This window comes from Panthera leo, chromosome C1 (assembly GCF_018350215.1).
Source record: "Panthera leo isolate Ple1 chromosome C1, P.leo_Ple1_pat1.1, whole genome shotgun sequence".
NCBI lineage: Eukaryota > Metazoa > Chordata > Mammalia > Carnivora > Felidae > Panthera > Panthera leo.
This window is the reverse complement of record NC_056686.1, coordinates 123280908-123299523: the sequence shown is the minus strand read 5'-3', so window position 1 is coordinate 123299523 and position 18616 is coordinate 123280908. Positions and strand designations below refer to the sequence as shown.

General features: G+C 44.0%; 2 protein-coding genes across 2 annotated transcripts in view; both read left to right on the top strand.

The window, feature by feature from the left end:
* Positions 1 to 8921, top strand: part of NCKAP5 (NCK associated protein 5) — a 729314-nt gene extending 720393 nt beyond the window's left edge. Inside the window, exons 19-21 of the mRNA XM_042948658.1 lie at positions 2977 to 3089; positions 8304 to 8484; positions 8766 to 8921. Coding sequence (XP_042804592.1) covers positions 2977 to 3089; positions 8304 to 8484; positions 8766 to 8921 — 450 coding nt within the window. The remainder of the gene's footprint in view (positions 1 to 2976; positions 3090 to 8303; positions 8485 to 8765) is intronic.
* Positions 8922 to 9828: 907 nt separating this feature from the next.
* Positions 9829 to 18616, top strand: part of LYPD1 (LY6/PLAUR domain containing 1) — a 36523-nt gene continuing 27735 nt past the window's right edge. Inside the window, exons 1-2 of the mRNA XM_042948513.1 lie at positions 9829 to 10160; positions 11490 to 11627. Coding sequence (XP_042804447.1) covers positions 10109 to 10160; positions 11490 to 11627 — 190 coding nt within the window. The 5' untranslated portion in view covers positions 9829 to 10108. The remainder of the gene's footprint in view (positions 10161 to 11489; positions 11628 to 18616) is intronic.

Sequence of the window (18616 nt, the reverse complement as noted above, 5' to 3'; positions counted from 1 at the left end):
TTAGTGCCTCTGAGAAAAGAGAAATGACTTCGGCTGCATCTTTTCCTGTGAGACTGGCCTTCCCCCAGCAAATATCACTTAACTTAGACTTTGCAATGTGCGCACAGCTTCAACCAAGAATCCCTGGCTTAAAATACCTCTTCTCCATTCCCACAACAAGACCATAACACAAAACTCTGCCATGGATCCATCCTCCCAGTGCCCAAGATTCACTCATCATGAAAGGGATGAGGGAAATCAGACCTTCAACATGAACCCTATGTCCAGGATTAGCCAAACTGTCCCCTCTATTAGATTTATCTGCATCCACCTGGCAGCTCTTATGTCTTTCACATCTACTAACTCCCCTCTCTCTTATTTCTTTGCCTATGAGGAGGTTTTTCTGCCCAACCTCACCTACTGCCCTCTATGAGGTGTTTTTGCATCTTTGTAAAAATAATTTTTAATGACAACTAAGTGGCAGAGCATTCATAAACTTGATTCCCCTCCCCCCCCCCAGTGTTACTTCCTGCATCTTCTTGGCCTTGGGGCATTTATGACTAGTTAAAATCTACATCACCATACATAATGAAAAGGGTTGGGTGGTGGTAGGGAGCATGGTGGGGACGCTTCTTCCCAATTTCAAGTGCCTCTTTCCAGGAGGGGGTAACTTCCTAGGAGCTCAGCAACTCTGGGCTCCCCTCATTCACTTGTCCAGGAAAGAAGGAGGGCTGGCTTATGTAATTAGCAAGTCTAGGAGAACAGGGAATGTTAAACCCACCTCCCCCTCTTCTCACCCTCTCTCTGGAGTCAGGCTGGCTGTGCTGTAAGCTTTATGGGAGGACACTTGCCCCCAGTCCAGGGCTCCTAGTTACCAAGCCTATTTCTAGAATGAGTATGAGGAAACTCCCTTCTTTGCAGTTAGAAACCTCATTCTCCAATGTAAGCTTCCCCATTAATGAAGCTGATATTTTATTCTCCCACCAGCCTTTTCATCTTATTCTTCAGTTTGTTCAGAACATAGGTGAGGAAGAGAGCTATTTATTGTGCCAATAATAGATGCTTGGAAGACACCCAATTAAGAATATTTTAGAGTCACAGAGCTTTACAGAGAAGGAAGATTCTAAAAACTTTAATGTAAAGACTAAGGCATAGAGGGGTTACACAGCTAATTAACACAATTCCAGGGAACTAAACACTGGTTTCCAAATACCTGCTCTAGGGCATAATGATTAAGATCCCAAGTTCTGTAGTCAGGCTACTTCTGCTTGAATTCTAATTCCCTAACTTATTAACCAGGAGTATGTGGCTAATATTTACACCTCTCTACCCTGTGTTTTAACATTAATGCAAGTAATGGGGAGGAGAAGGATTAAATGAGATAATTCGTTCAATGCACTCAACCCAGGACATGACACATAGTAAAAACACTTTATAAACGTAGCTATTTTCCTACCACATGTCTTCTCGAACTGATTGGCAGCGAATCTCTACAGCAATAGAGAAATAAGACTATGTTATGTTGATGTTTACATTAATTTGTGCTAAAAATGCCAGTCCTCTTTGTAAGGATTAATGTCCAGCAGAGGAGTGATGTTGCCTTTGAATTTCACAAGATGTGAATCTCTTTCTGACAGCTTGTAGTAGACATACCAAGTTTCAAGATACAATCAATGGATGCAAACTTCTTTGAAATAATTAAAGAGTAGCCTCCATCATAAAACACTAATCCATTACACTATTTCATGAATTTATGACTTGTTTTTCCCCTATGGGCAGGAGTTTCTGGCTGTACATGTATAGCATGCACCTCTTTGAAATTGATGTCATTAAGCGTATATTTTTTTTCTGGTTTACCATTTAAGTTTTTCTCTATCACTTTATATAATCTTTCCCATCTTTTCCTTATGGTGAGGGTCCATATAGCCTTCAATTTTATCCTTCCTAGAGTTCAGGATATTGGTCTAGGCAGAATCTCTAGTCTACGATCATTGTTGACTCTGGAAAAAAATGGTATGCATTTCTGTGTTGAAAATTAGGGACCGAGTTTCCAGGTCCAATTTCCCCTGAATTTGAATTTGTATGAACCACAAATTCCATAAATACCCCATGGAGAGAACAGCCAACACGAGCCTCTTCACCTTCCAGAATGATGTAAGAGTGAAGTGAAATCTTGGATGGGAAAGCTGTCTGGAAACAAAAGCTATTTATTATTAATAACCCAGGTACTGAGCTGGTACTTAAAACTGAACCTGGTTGGGGCTCTTAGAACCCCTTATGATCTGCGTTTCTGCCTTTACAGTGATTATGTCCATTACAGAACCCAAAAGGGCAAGGATAGAGACTATTCCAATGACCTATGGGCCTAAAGTAGACACAGAACGGTGTACAGATGCAACAGGGGCCTATTAAATGGCAACTCCTTGGAATGCCATCCCTCTTACTTACCATATATCTCCATCATATTCACAAATCAAAATCATTTCCACAGCCCCTCTTCCGTGGAACTTTCTCTGAGAGTCAAGACCACACAGTTATTCACACAAAGTCCGTCACATAGCAGATTGGTTTCATTGATCGATTAACTGTTTGACTACAAGGAATTAAGTTAGTTAAGTTACAATTCCCAGGGGATTTCCGCAAACTCTATCTATCCACTTGCTTGAATTATCACCAGTAACGCCACGGTTACACGAAAGGCAGAAAAGTATTTTAAGAATATGCAAAGCTATGTATTTTAAACATGAAAATATATTTTCCCCTGCCCTGTTTAGCCATACCTGGTTCCCAAGTGCAGTGAAAAGCCCCACCAGAAAGAGAACTGTACAACTGTTGCCACCTATAGGTGACAAATGTAGTACATTAGTTTGATCACAATCCAGATGAATATACGAAAGAAATGAAGATGTCTTATGGAACCAACACAATCCTTGTCAAACACTGACCTTCACAGGGCTTCTTATCATTAATATTGTTCTTCTGTAATCCTTATTTCAGATGCTCCTCTTAAAGATAATAGTGGCTGGTATTTGTAAAGCTGTCTCCAGGATAGAGGTTAAGAGCTTGGCCTCTGCAGGCAAACTGCCTAGGTCCAAATCCACACTCCACAGGTACTGCTGCCTGACCTTAAACAAGTTACCTAACTTCTTCAAGCCCCGATTGGCCCCAAATGAAGATACTAGTGACACCTTCTGCCACAGAACTGGTGTGAGGATGAAAACAGATAAGCTGTGCAAAGTGCTTAGCAGAGTGTCTGCACAGAACAGACTCTCAATTAAATGCTGTTATTACCATGATTAGTTTGCAAAGCACCTTCACATACAGTCACTGCCAACCAATGTGCAGTTTTGTTGCCACTCGATAGATACATCATTAGCACATTACTGTTTGACCTCAAGCCCTCCTTGTATTTTAAATGTAAATGTTATAGGACTTCAAAATTTTAAAAATACCTGAGATCTGACAAGACAGTGTTGAGGACAGCCTGGTGTGCTTCTAATTGGAGACAGGGAAGGAAGCTACTTTAGTGCTTTTATTCTTAGCTGGCAGGACCACTGGCAAAACCCAAGCAAACAGTTGAGACTGTTAGAGAGGGTTGAACCAGAGAAGGTTGAACCCATCAAGTCTCCACTGAGAATTTATTGATGACAGAGCACTGGACAAGGCCTTTGGGGAGAAAGCTGGTGGGGGAAGGAGGAGGAGGGGGTCAGACAGGACATAAAATGTATAAAACGTGATCTCTACCTCAGAAGTCCAAACAGAGAGAAGACTGCGATTGGACATATACAGTGTGCTGGGGCAGAGGGGTTGCTATTTTGTTTTTTTCTTAATATAAGCAAACTAATTAAAAATGAGAGGATCTTAAACACAAGCAAATAGTCTTCTACATTGATAGCCTCCTCTTTAAAATCTAAAGATCTGGGCCCACGTTTCTGCATGGTGACAATAAGCTAGATGTTAAGTAGCTGTTTCTGTCTCCAGAGCAGGCACGTGCTCTGAGCTGACCGCAGTCCTCACCACTCCGTGTCACTACCCAACACTGAGGCTAGGTGCCAGGTGGCTGTATTGGTCACTCTTGCACTGATACTGTTCTGATAGTCAAGAACTATCTCATTAAAAACTGTGAAAATAAAAGGAAGACTGAGAAAGCCATGTGATTTTTCTTAAAATGGGCCACTCCTTCATTTTCATCACCTCCATAGGCCTTTGTTTCAACCAGCTGAAGAAACAAACTGACAAGCACGAAGCATTTGAAAAACATGACGTACTATTTATATCTGACACAGTGGGTGTTTTAGTGGTAAATAATTCTGTCTTCATCTCTACCTTAATACACTGAGTCATACTTATCATCTATCTTCCTTCCAAGACTTCAAGTTCTTCCAGACTAGGTGATTGTCAAAGTTTAGCAAGTATCAGAATACCTGGGGAGCTTGTTCAAAACATCTGCTGGGCTTCAGCATCTCTGATGCAGTAAGTCTGGGTGGGGCTCAGGAATTTGCATTTCTAACAAGCTTTCCCAAATGCCCATGCTGATGGCCTGTAGAGCAGTTTCGGAAACACTGTCTAGAAAAAGAATCCTGCCTTACTGTTATTTATTGACCACCTACTACTATGTATCAGGTCTTAAGGTGTTTTAGTTCGACTACTCCCAACAATCCTGAAATAAAAGTGTGTCCTACGATTTTACACCTGCAGAAGGGAGCTGGAGGGCACTCACCCAGCCAATAAAAGGGGAAAGGTGTGATTCAGGCTCAGGTGTGTCTGCCTCCAGGGCCTCGCCTGCTCCCCTTGCCACCTAGCTGTATATACTCAACACCAACACCAACACCTTCCACCTGTGTCATGCCCCCTTCTCTATTAAGTGTTTATTAAGTGACTTTGAGATCCATATGGACCAGAAATAGGCAAGGAAACTGCTCGTGGTTCTTGAATAAAGAGACAGGGAGAAGGTGTTCAGGTGAGGAGAAAATTGCAGTGAAGGTCCTTCACTTACCTACATTTGGTACATCAAAGCATTTCCTGTTCTCCGTGCATTGTTAGGATGGTACTGTATAATTCTTTATTAGAAATGTCTAAAAATTGGCATGGCAATGAAAAGGGGCTTTTGCATGGTGTTATTCCTAATTATGGAGCCACTTTTCTGTAATCACCTAGAAATCTGTTCCTTAGCTTGCTTCTGATTTCAAAGCAGCCATTTGGGGTTGAAAATGAGCTCCGAGAGTAATGCTCCTGTACATTAACAGTCTAATGAAATAAGTACTACTTCAAGGGTGATTTTCAAATATTCCTATAGAATTATGCCATTTCCATAATGGAAAGAGAAACTGTGTCTCGGCCTGCTCTTAGGACACCAAAGGCATCCACTTACATATCTTTTTCTTTCTCTATTACATATTTAGCAAAGGAGAATCATAGGCTTGGATTATGTGTGTTGTTCCCTGGATCAGAACACAATTTCCTCATTGCGCCTGTGTGCATGCATTGTAACAATGTGTGTGGGGGTTGTGGTAGGTTGGGGAACAGAACTGCACTATCAGAATCTGGGATAGTAGCAATTGAGATGGTTTGGCAAGTTACTTAAGTGGAATATATGGGTGGCAAAATGAACAATATATGGATGGCAAACAAACAAACAAAAACACAGGACATCTTGTCTTTTATTACATAAGAGCATGGTTTAATAGGAACAAGAGCATGGAAGGCAGCCAGCCTGGAATTCAAATCCTGTTCTCTTGCCATTTGCTACTTGGGCGAGTAGCTCTGTCGCTCTGAGCTTTGTTTTCTTCCTCTTTAAAATGAAGATGTGTAAGTTGCAAGTCCCCTATGAAAATGCTTCTAGATAAAATATATTCATTGAGTTTTACATGGTGGATGCTTAATAAATCGTAACTATCATGACCATGTCTAAGCCCCTATTCCTACCTTTTCCTGGTGTTTGGATAGAATTGTTGCCCAAAGAGGAAATGCCTTAGTGGCTTTAACACGTCTACATGTGTTGCTTTTGTATCTGTACCTCTCTCTTCTCTCATCTCAGACCTTAGGAACCACTTGAGCAATAGAATATATTCATGTTTATAGAGTTCACCTAGGATAATTATTGAATATGGCTGCAGTGTTTTATAAAGTCCTGGAGACTGCCAGTAGCATCCTACAAATATCCCCATTTAGAGTGGTATTACTGGAACCTCCTGGAGGGAGAGGTTACTAATGGGCAAAAGTGTTACTATGTTCCCCCCCCCCCACCTTTGGGCTTTCTAGAATCTACACCCACAGACCTGGAGATCTCTTTCAAATATCTTTGGGCTCATAAAGGGAGAAAACAGAAATATGATAATGTTTCCCATGGCAATTTAAGGGATTGTATGCCTTGCCCACCCCACCCCCCATATAACCCCAACTTCTGGCTGAAACTCAATCCTTTATCCATATTTAAAAACAAGACAACTACTAATACTTAGTAAGAAAAGAGAGGAGTCTGAAACTTTGGTGAAGAAATATAAGGCACTTTACCTGAACAAATTTCAAATGGATCCATTTAAAATGAAATTAAGTGGCACTTTACCGGTTTGCAAATCGGGACCTATTTATCTCAGTAAAATGATTAAAGTCTTGATTTATCCCTAAAATAGCCTTTATTATTACCTTTAGTTATACCAGAAGGTTGTTAAAGACTTGTAGGCTCTCTCTATCCCTTTAAACTGCACGTTATACAGACAATAATTGAATATTGGATAGAATAACTTGATTTTCCAAAGAAATATGTTTCTAATATTTTCCTCTTTTTATTGCAGAAATTGAAACAAGTTGAAGAAACAAAAGAAGATCCTGAGAATAGATTATCTAAAATTTCCCTGGAGTCATTCAATAAATATAACAGCAAAACTATGATTTTGTTAGAAAGAGAGAAGAACTCTCTAAACACGGTTGAAAGACAAAAGGAAGAAAAAGAAAAAACTGAAGAGGCATCTTTGAGTAGCTCAGATAGGCCTGGGGTAGACAATTTGGAATCCCTGAGTGATTCTTTATATGACAGCTTCTCTTCCTGTGCAAGTCAGGGTTCAAATGATGTATAAAGGACCGTTTTTGTTGTTGTTGTTGTTGTTGTTATTGTTGTTTTTTCTTAGCTGAAAATGGAGCACTTAAGAAACAGTTGTGTGGAGGGGAACAGAGATGGCAACAATAAACCATGGCAACAACGGAGCCTCCATTGTCAGATTCATAACAAGTAACCCACTGGAGCTTCCTTTTCTGACAGGGCAATAGACTCCATTTGTTGTGTTTCACCAAGATTAGATGTAAACACACCCACAATGCAGAAGTCTTAATTTTGCACTTTTTTTGAATACTTGTACAGAAGTTGTAAATTTTTGGAAAAGAAATTATATTTGTAGCAAAAAAAAAAAAAAAAGACAGCAATAAATTGAATCAGTGCCATGCTCTTGAAATGATGTACTAAGTGTTAGAAGTTGATAATATATTTTTCAAAAATTCCAGCTAAAGTGTTTTGTTGACTTCACTGTCCTAGTCCTCAAATTGTTTGTGGGTACACTCTGTAAAGCTAAAACAGGGCCTGCCAAAAACCAGAGGGCTCACTGTCCTCTCCAACTCACAATCTCAATGTGATATAAACTTTAATTCTAATGCAATTTCAAAATTGTTACCAGGGAGATTCAGGTTCTAGGAGTGAGTGTAATTCTGCTTCCACTGAAAAATGTAACAGGTACTCAAGTGTGACACTGATGGGAAAGGATGTGGATCAGAAGTGACCTAATTCTATGTTCAACCACAGGTTTTCCCTCCAAACATTTTCTTACAACCTCTTCTGCTTAGTGCTTCTCTATGATTCTCAACAGTATTTGATTTTTTATCTTCCTGCTCTTTTTATTAAAATCTGGGGAAACTAGAAATGAAAGCAAATTCCTGTCTGTCATGTTCACTTTTTTAAAAATGAATTGCTGGTGCTACAAAAAATTCTTACTTTTTAAGATCTTTTTTTTTCCCTACAAAGTCTGTGTATATGTGAGGATAAATTCTATTTTAAAGGTTATTTGTATTTTTTCTAGATGTGAACTATTTATAATTGCTTTTGTACAGGAGTTTGTAAAGTAGGCCTAATAGAAATATTTTTAGGATCTATATGGTTACTTCAGCACACGTTTGTATGTTTAAAGAGTGTTGTATAATCAGTGTTATTTGGTTAATTTGTGCAATTTGTTATATTGAATTTTGTTGTCCTAAATGAAAATTATGTAAAGTATCATTGTCTTTCAGACTTTGAAAAAATTCTTTTGTTTCATTTCTGAATAAAAGTTCTATCACAGTTGGCACCCTCTGAAATCTGCAAAGAACTTGTTCAAGGATCCTTTGGCCCAGTTGTTTGCTCTCACACGTGCTCCAGACAATCAATTCCCGGAAGAAATAAATAAACTGGTGGCCCCCTTTGCTCCCGAGATAGTAATTCAGCCAATTGTAAGATCAGAGTCTGCAGACAAGGGTGTAATGGTCAGAGCGTTCAGTCTCCCCGAGGGGTTAACCAACTAGAAATGAAAAGAAGAGGGGGGCAAAGGGAGAGAAGGAGCCTGAGGCAGATATGGAACGATCTCTGCAGAGGAATTACAAGAAAGTCATTTAAGCCCATTTCCAGACCTGCTCCGCTGGCAGGATGGGAAAATAAATAATCAGCGTCCTGGCCTGAGAGAGCTTCCTCGCGGGGAAGGGAAGGGCAGGCGGTGAAGAGGAGCTAAGCTTCTGAAGCGATTTGCACAGAAATGGGTTCTCCCCAGGGACTCAGGGGGAAGGGTGACAACGTGCGGGGTTGGGGGCGGGGGCGCCGAGGCTCCCACACCACCTGCTGCAAGGCTCCGCTCCAAGGAAGACGAACTCAGACCGGTGGCATCCCGGGAGTATTCAAGGTGGGTCGCTTGACTGAGAGAGGGTGAATGGGACGGGGTCTTAAAACAGAGGCGCAGGGCAGCCTGCGACTGACTCCTGGGCTGGGAAAGCGTGATGCAGGAGAGGACCTGGGAGGACGTACTAATAATAACCCGTGACTTTGAGAAAAGCTGGATGAAGATCCCGGCCTTTGGGAGGAAAAGAGAGCAAAGATATTCCCTTCTTCACCCGATTTGCTTTCTGGTGGGAACTCGTGACAGTCGTCCCCGGGAGGCCAACCTGTCCTAAGCTAGGCTTGATGTCACTGCACCCTCCAGCTGTGCGAGCGGGCAGACGGAAGGAGGGCCGCCCGGGGCGAACGGCGCCTGTCCAGGCAGGGTCCTCACCACACCCCGCCCGCTCTGCGGCCGCTGAAGCCAAGCCTGGTCTTGAACCAGGGGCCTCTACGAGGAAGAAAAGGCGCAGCTGCGCCGGCCCCCTCAGGGAGCCTGCAGGTGTGCAACTTCGTCTTACTCAGGGGAGCACGCGCCCCTCTAGCCAGCCGCCCCCGGCACTGGGCTCCCAATGCGGGCCTCCCAGCAACCCCAGCTGGGTGGACCAGCCCCGGGGGGCGCGGAGGGCTAGTGGGGCACGCGGTCCTACGACCCCACCTCGCAGGTCCCGCAGTCAGCGCCCGGCCAGTCCCCTCGGCACCTGCTGCGCCCTCCTCACGCTTCCCCAATCTCCAAGCCTCCCAACCTTGGAAAACTACACTCTGCCTCTCCTTCTGGCGTCCCTGTCCTGGGGACGTGCGGAGGCGGGAGAGGAGGGCGATAGGAAGGGGGTGGGGACCTGAAAAGACGGTCCCAGCCTTCCTCGCCCGCCACCCCCACCCCAACTCGGCAGCCGTCACGTGGTGCCTGGAGTGGGAGGTGGGGAGAAGAGACGAGAGTTTTTTGGGTGCTCCGGCTCGCCAGTAGTTCCTCCAGTCTCAGCCGCCAACTCCGGAGGCGCCGCGCTCTGCCCGGGAGCGCCCGCGGGAGGAGCAGCGACCCGCAGCCGGGAGTCCCGGCACGGGCGATGCTGGCGCCGCCGGCGGCACCTGCGGCTCCTCGTGGCGGCGGCGGTGGCCTCGGCGGCAGGAGCGCGGGCCCCAGCAGCCTCGGCAGCCACAGCCGTTGCGGCCCGGGCCGCCTCCGCCGCGGTCGCCGCCTCTGCTGCGCCTGCCCTCTCCCGGTTCCGCGGCTCCGGGAGGATGTGGGTCCTCGGCATCGCGGCAACTTTTTGCGGATTGTTCTTGCTTCAAGGTAGGGAGACGAAGAAACCACCGGCCCCGCTAGGCGAGCACACCCCATCTACCCGTCTGCCCCTTCGCCCCTCTGGCACCCACCTCCGGGCCCGTGCTGCGCAGGGGTTGCCCAGCGGGAGTTTGGCGGCGGTGACGGGTGCTGGTGCCCGGAGTCGCGACGTGGGAAAGTCTCCAGGAGGAGAGGCGGGAGCGATGGGTTTGTGGGACCCGAGCTGCAGATGCCCGGGCTGCGGGAGAAGAAGCTGAGCTGGGGAGGACGGAGGGTCCGAGATGTGCTGGGGCCTTGCCGACGGAGAGGGGGTGATAAAAAGCCCCTGACCCCACCAAGTTAGCAGGCGTCTCCAGCAACCCGTGGGAGTGGCGCCGCCGACAGGTGACGGGAGCGCTGGGCAGCCTGTGGCCCGGGCGCGCCGGGGCTGTGTTGCAGCGCCCGGAGCGCCGCCGTTGTGGAGCTGGGAAGAAGCCCGGGGGTCCGGGAGCAGGGGGTGTTAGGTCTAGACAGGAGCTCATTGATCCAGGCAGAGCAGCCAGGCTGGAACGCTGCGAGATGCGAAAACGTTTCGGTCCTCTGAATTATGCAAACGGCTCTCGAGCGAGCGCTGCAGAGCGGGGACCCCCACCGGACCCTAGCCAAATGGTTGCCCTGAAAGCCAAGAAGAAAAGGTTGTGGTGTCGCGGCTCGGGCGCGCGCGCGCTCACACACACACGCCCCTTGCACACGCTGCGCCTCCCCGCCCAGCGCTGCTGCGGGGACTGTCCCGAAGAAAGGCCGGACACTCGGGGCGCAGCACACTTGGCGTCTGGCACTTCCTCCTGGGTTCCTGGGTGGTCGCGTAGGGAACCTCGGAGCCCCAGCACAGGAACGCTGACGACAAAAACTAAAACTAAAAAGGCGTCTGCAAATGCAACCGCGAATGGTGCCAAAACAGTAATTAAGCAATTTGTAACCAATTAACAATTAGGCAAATCCTTAGCTGTACACTGGAGCTGAAGCACGTCTCTGGAGCTACTTCGCTCTCGAGTTGTGTACCCGGCCTCTCAACTTCCGTGGCGGAAGGGCCAGGTGTGGTGTCGGACGGGCTCTCTTGTTTCTGGAGCATTGGTCTGGGGGTCGCCGACAGAATTCATTTGTCCTGCAGGACCCTCGGTGTCCGCGCCGCCGGCTGCAGGCTTCAGCCGCATACGCCTTTCTTGGAGACCCAGGGGTGCCGAGCCCAAGGACCCCAGAGGTCGGGATCCGTGGCTGGCTGGGGCAGAGGAGGGCCGCGGTTTCTGGGGTGGTCTCTGTGAGGGCTGGATCTAAATCCGATTGCTTCTGTCCCCACAGGCTTTGCGCTGCAAATCCAGTGTTACCAATGTGAAGAATTCCAGCTGAACAACGACTGCTCCTCCCCCGAGTTTATAGTGAATTGCACGGTGAATGTTCAAGACATGTGTCAGAAAGAAGTGATGGAGCAAAGTGCGGGTAAGAACCAAGCAGCGCTCACCTGCCTCCAGCCTGGGTTAGGGGTAGGAGTGGGAGGTGGGGGGCCGGGGGGCATTAAATTACAAGAAAGGGGACTGACTTTGATTTAATGCACACACACTGGTTACCACAGATTTACTTTTACAATGCTGGCAAAAGGAAGAGTTCCAAGTTAATCTCATTAGAGTTAATTACCAGGGCTTCTCCCCAAGGGACTCTGGAGGGGAAGTGCATTTAAATTAGTGGTTCTCCTCTTTTTATTTACTCTCCTCATCTCTCTGCTAAAAGCTGATCAGGAGGCTGGAAAATATATGGATAACCAGCTCGGCTTGGGCAACTAGACAGTAGCCTGTGAGCAGTGTCAGCCTGAAATATGAAGCTAGTTGAAGTTCCCAGAGGTCAGAGCTTGAAAAATGTGTTTTGTCATAGAGCCACGCCATATTTCTTAGAAGAACACTACAGGATCTTTATTTAATTTTAGAGCTACTGCATCAAATTCCAGGCACCAATTGCCAAGATGTTCAAAGGAATGTAGTTTCCAGCCCCACAAGCTTAGCTGCTAGCTGGCTGATGAAAGGTGCTGCGCTTTATGTGGAGAAGGAGGGCATCCTGTGAGAGCAAACCTCACTTACTTCAGCTGACCAGAGTTTTCTCCCTGATGTGGAACTCCCCAGCCACTCCCAATAGCCTTACCAGAAATCAAAGTCCCCTACAAGTGCACCTGGAACTTTGGGGAAAGGAATGGAACTCTACTTTGAATTCCAAGGTCAAACCCATAATGCTAGACCTTGCCATTTTCGGGATATTAACAAGAGGGGAAATCGCATCATGTGGTGAATGATACGGTGTGAACCGAAGTTCTGTTCCTCTTTTGTTGGCTTAACTGCATAGCCCCCCAGAGCTTTTGGTTGAAGGGATTAAATCTGTCAAGTGATGTTCTTAACCTACTAGCAAATGAATGCAAAGGCTACAGTTTTAAAGGCAGCACCTTGGAAAAGTAGTTTCTTCTCAGAGAAGGGCCTGGAAATACCTTGCTACTAACCGCACAGATATTTGATGAGCAGATAGCTAGCTCATCAATGTGTGGCGAGAGGGTATGTGTGCGCAGTTTTAAAAGCTGTTCTTTTTAGGTCATTAGGTGTGGATTCTTTCCACGGAAAGCGCTCTCTTGGGAAGTCTGATACATAATTGCTCTCAAGAATAATTTGTCCCAAGAAAAGCAGCATGCATTGTTCTGTCATTTGTCATGGGATTCGGGCTATTACAAAAGCAAAATAAAATTTAGTGACGATTCTGTAGCTAAGATTGATAACTATGATTTTGGTAAGTTGTTTCTTTTCTCCTTGTGTTTCATTCTTGAGGATTTTACCTGTAAAATCTGCCCTTTTTCCAGAGGTACTGCTGCAATTTTAGTTGTAATCACTCTGAACGCTTTACCGTTGTTTTTTTTTGTTTTGTTTTGTTTTGGGGTTTTGTTTTTTTGTTTTGTTTTTGTTTTTGTTTTTTGCCAAATATTTGCAGCTTTCTTTCAAATGGTAATTTAGACCCAGAAAAAAATAGGGATAAACTGTGGACACATTAGGAACTTCCTCTGGATCCTCTAGGCCAATGCTTACCTGGGTATCATGTTTTATGAGCTGGGATATGGTTGAGACAAGAAAAGAAAAAGATACAACCCAAACTATAGCCAGAAGAGATGTCCTTTTTCAGAGAGATGTTTCTTCCTCTCTAGAAGTATATGTAAGATAAATACCACACACTCCATTTTCATAGTGGTGTTCTTCATCTTGCTTTATTCTGTCCTCTAAACAACATTATAAAAAAAAAAGGCAGAGGGGGCATTATAATGCCTGTCTTACCTAGGGGAACCTTTAGCACAGGGAGTCTCCAGGGCTGAAATTGCTATTAGTTGGATCAAGTGGATACCTTCTCTCCAAACTAGGTTCCTCCAGCCATAGACCATAGGCCAAAGGGTACACAGAGAGTGAAATAATAAAGCAATACCAATTGAGAAGTCTAGAAAACAGACACAGCTTGGACTCCAAAGAAAAGCCTGTGATAAGGGGGAAGGACACACATTCTAAGCCTGAATTCAGTAAAGTTAGCCAAATGCATGCTCCTGTGTCAAAAGAGCAATGTTTGGGGATCTGCTCCTTCCAAGGTACTTGGATTTTTGTCTCCATGTACTTGTTAGACCAATGAATAGACATGACACTTAACCCTCCTGATGCTGACAGGGATGGAGAGCCAAGCTAAGACTTGGATTGTTAAGTGACCACATGGAATGCAAGCATCACAGTCCTGGGAACATGGGCTACATGGGAACATGGGAACATAGCAGCTACTTGCCTGGGTCTTACACAGAGTGTCTCATGAAATCCAGTAGTCCTCTTTTGTGGTCCTGATTTCCCTAACCCCTAACGCACCAGTGATAAATTCTGCAGTTTCAGTCTTTCCACTTTGGAGAAAGAAGGTCATACCTGTTACGTAATAGTATTAGGTACTGAAGTTAGAATTATTATTTTCATTGGATCAATAACCTGTTCTGAAAATCTTAGTGCATGAAAACTGAAAAGGCCCATTGACTCAGAATTCAGGGTGCACGTCAGATTTTTCCTGGAAGTTTTGTTGAAATCCATATGTCTCCCGTCACTCTTGAAGCGGCCAGTTCAGTTAGTCTGTGATATACCCAGCCGTGGGTCTTTGATAAGCTCCCCACGTGACTGTGGGGTCCCCTAAGTCTGGAAAAACCAGACTTTTGTTTGTAGAGGAGGGAAACAACAGCCAGAAAAGTTCCGCATCTGGTCTATGTCCACCAGCCGACTTTCTCCAAGACGCACCTGCTTTCCTGAGCCAGCACCTTCTAGCAAAATATAACACCAGGTTTGCCTGAGAAGATAATGCAAGCAAAGTGCTAAATATTTAAATGGTTTTCATGTCCACCATATTCACCTTACGGGCTTTGTGAACTGGTTGACTGGACAGGCCATGAAATTGATATTAAATGAATATGAGAACCAACCAGTAGGATTTTTAAAGTTTGAGCGCTGTATGGATTGGCATTTTTTCACAGGTCGAGGAAAAGCACAGTTTTAACAGACGAAGAGATTTTAATGAACCAAGCAAGTTTGACATTAAGCAGTGATGAAAGGCATTCTCTTTCCAAAAAATACCAGCGATGCAATATGCCTAGGTCTTTAGTTAGTCCTTTCTGGATTAAGTCTGCAAACTCAGCTTTTATGAATTTGGAGGCAGGTACATTTAATTTTCAATTGGGAAGTACATTTAAAATTAACCTTTACCTATTCCCCAGAGTGGCATTCCTATTAGGTGCAGAGATTTTCCACTGCTTTTTGTCCCCTTGGTCGTTTCTGGAGTTATAAGGCACCAGGCTGTGGGGAAGGAGAGCCTTCATTCATTGTCCTTACTAATTGATATTTAAATGTTTGCATAACGAATGACTTGTTCTAGCAAGCTCTGCTCTTAATGAGTTAGCTTCTACTTACCAGCACCCTTGATAATGACATTTCTTTTGCTCTTGCTTATCACTGCGTTCCGAAAAATATTTCAAATATTGATTCTCATTTCAAAATAGAAGCTCCCCCCATATGAATTTTTAAACCAGGATATAAAGAATGTGAATTTGCATTTGTTTGACAGTGCAATCTTGTAATTAGAGTTTTTCCTCTTGACTAGATACAGTGAAAGGGGCATAATTTAATTTTTATAGACTAGCCAATTTCTGCCCTAAGTAAAATATAGCTCTGTCAGTGAGCAAAATGTTACAGGTTCTCCTAAACCTTATTTAAAAGTTAAATGCAGTATATTGAGAGAAAGTTCATGGTCTGAATCAGTAACCTAATCGATCTCTTCACCCATCTTTTGCAACATGCATTAATCTATTTGTCTGTTTTGCAATACAAGAGTTACTGATTTATATGCCATGTTGCATCTACGTTATGGCTGTATAAGTAATGGCTGTTTTCCTTTTGGATTAGTTAGTCACTCATTAAGTTGGGCAGGGATGGTTGCATGCCTTGGATAGATTAATTTTATGCCTTATTTTCTCACAAGCTAAATAAGGGATAGCAAGTGAGGACCTGATGTCCCTAAAACAAGGAGTTACTCACTGTAGTTTCCATTGTAGAAATGGAAATCTAACTGTGGCCTTTGTGTTCTTATATCTATGCACTCCTTATTTCACCTCAATTAAAAAAAAAAAAAATAGGCTCTAGTTTGTCCTTGGGGTAGACTTGTCAGGAAGAAGTCTGCTAATCAATATTATATCATAATTCTTTTGCACATGGATTCATTTATTTAAGGTGCACATATGCATGTTTGTGCACCCAGATGCACACACAATGGCATATCCATGAATGTGTGTATATTTTTACAGTTTTACCTGTATTCATTTGCATACACCTATATAATTCTTATCAGAAAAATAAAAAAAGTCATCCTTCTCTGCAGACATTCAGATCATAAATTACTTAATCTGTATTACACTGTATGCACGAAGAAATTTTCTAACTTTTTTCCCAGAACGATTTTGTAAGAGCATCAGTAGTATCTGTTAATCTTCCAGTGCCCTCTTGTCTGCCCCATATCATTTCTTCTCCTCCGTCGTCTTCACTGTCCTCTCCTGCATCCCACATGTAGTGGTTACTTTGTCACCCTCAAATCCATTTTGAATCAATCACCTGTGCTATGGACTATGCTCTGAGAATGAAATGAAAAACAGAAGTCAAAAACAAATTGCCCTATTTTAACTTTGCTAAGGAGAGTCCAACAGGTTGCAACACTTTAAGAAAGATTCAGATGCCAAGAAGGATCTCCTTAAACATTAACACAGCCATGCTGAAAAGGTTTCCATGTCCAACTTGATCAGGTTATGAATTACACAGGAAAAGATTCTGTGCAGTGCATGTCAATATCACTACCTCCTTTCTGGCAGGCCTCTAAAAGAACCTTTTTCTTCGGGGCGAGACATTCTGCTGGTCACTTTGGTCACTTAGCTCTCAAGAAGCATCCATCTTTTTCAGGTGGCAGGCATAGCTGGCTGTTAAGGAAGTATTTGGAAAGTAAATATCAAGTGTCATTAGTCCCTTGGACTCTCCAGTAAGTGAAGCATTTGTTTATGTTAACTTTCCAGCTGAACAAGCAGCCAATGCGGACCTCCCAACTCCAGAGCTAAAATGTTTGAAGATTGATCCAGCTCTCCCATAACACTATTTCCTCCCACTACAATTTCATGAAAGCTTCCATCATTGATGGTTTTCCTAATGAATTTAAACAGAGAGGCTTCAAAGCTGGGTTTTTTCCCAAGTGAAAAATGAAACGGAGTATGAAAACAAAACACACCGTTTCCTTTGAACTTGGAAAAGGAAACCTGCTTCCCTTGTATATTCCTGAAAGAGAAAGATCTAAATCTACAGCCTGCTTCCTCTATCTCCCTCTTCCCCTTCCCCCGCTGCTTTCTTTTTCTTGCCTGTCTCCTGAGTCTTTCTCTCTCCTCTTCCTCCTCTGTCCCTCTCTCCCTCCCTTCCTTTCTTTTTTCTTTCAAATTTCTAAAAGGATTGAATGTCTTAGGTTCTAAGTCCCAAACATGGCATAGTATTATCACACTATTTACAAGGATTCAATACCCAGCCCCTGGGGTTTTTACTAGTTGAGTGGGAAGGCCACTTAGCTCCTTTGGAAGAGAAAACACCCATGTTTCAGGCTCCCCAGGAAGATGTAACTTAATGTCCCAGGGGCTGAGCTTCCTCCCCTGTAAAATATAGGAACAGGCCAGCTGTTTTCTTGTGAGATACAAGACACTGAGGATTGCTGTCATTATAACCATCTTTAGAAATCGATCCTGAAAGTAGAAACCTGACAGAGTTGCTTCATCTCCTATCTCTACCTGTCTCTGAAGATGACCCAGAGGTCTTAGTCTAGGTTACTTGGCATATTATTTCTCCCTTTTGCAGACTGAGAGCGCCCTTGAATGTAACCTTTGATCCCTTACAATAAGATCCTTGTAATTAGCCTGAAGGTTCACAGTGAGATAACATCCTAACTAATAGGGGGTGAATCTGAGATGCACAGAGGTTGAGCAATTTGCTCAGGGCCACACATCCAGTGGGACTAAAACTCAAGTCCTTTGCCTTCCTTAGGATTTTTGCAATCATCATAATGCTATTTTGGGGCATTCTTTAATAACAATTTTGGTGCTATAATTTAGGTTCCATAAAATTCACCCTTTTAAAGTGGTTTTTAGTATATTCACAGAATTGTAAATATAATCTAATTCCAGATAGATATTTCATTCCAGAACATTTTCATCACCCCCAAAAAGAAACCCTGTACCCATTAGCAGTCACTAATCTGGGAACCGCTAATCTACTTTCTGTCTCTATGGATTTGCCTCTACTGGACATTTCATATAAATGGAATGATGCAGTATGTGGCCTTTTGTGCCTGGTTTCTTTTGCTTATGGTAATACTTTTTAAATTCATCCATTTCGCCTCTCAGTTTGAGATCTCGTTCCTTCTGCTTATACAAAGAACTGAAGAGAAAGCTCAGGTTGGGAAAATGCCTAAATTATGGAGGGGATAAGATGGGGTGGTTGGTGAACTTGAAACTCCATGGGATGATTAGCCAATTTACTGAGCTGAACTAAAAACCTGTGCCAAGAGCAAATCATTCCAGTGAACTGTAGGGCAAAGGAGTTCATGTTCATCAAGCACCTATGTGCCAAGTGCTGGGCTTTCCACCCATTGTCTATCAAAGAGTCAATCTGCTTCTCCATGAGGGAATCTTGAATTGGCTTGTGTTAACGCAAGAATTCTGAGGCACTTGGATGCACTATTCCTAATGCCTGAAGCTCTTATCAGGATCCCAGCTACCCATCCCTGATCAGCATCACTGATAGGCCAGGGTTTTAGGAATCACGCACTTTGTAGGCTAGAAGAGATCTTAAATTTATAATTTTACAGATGAAAAG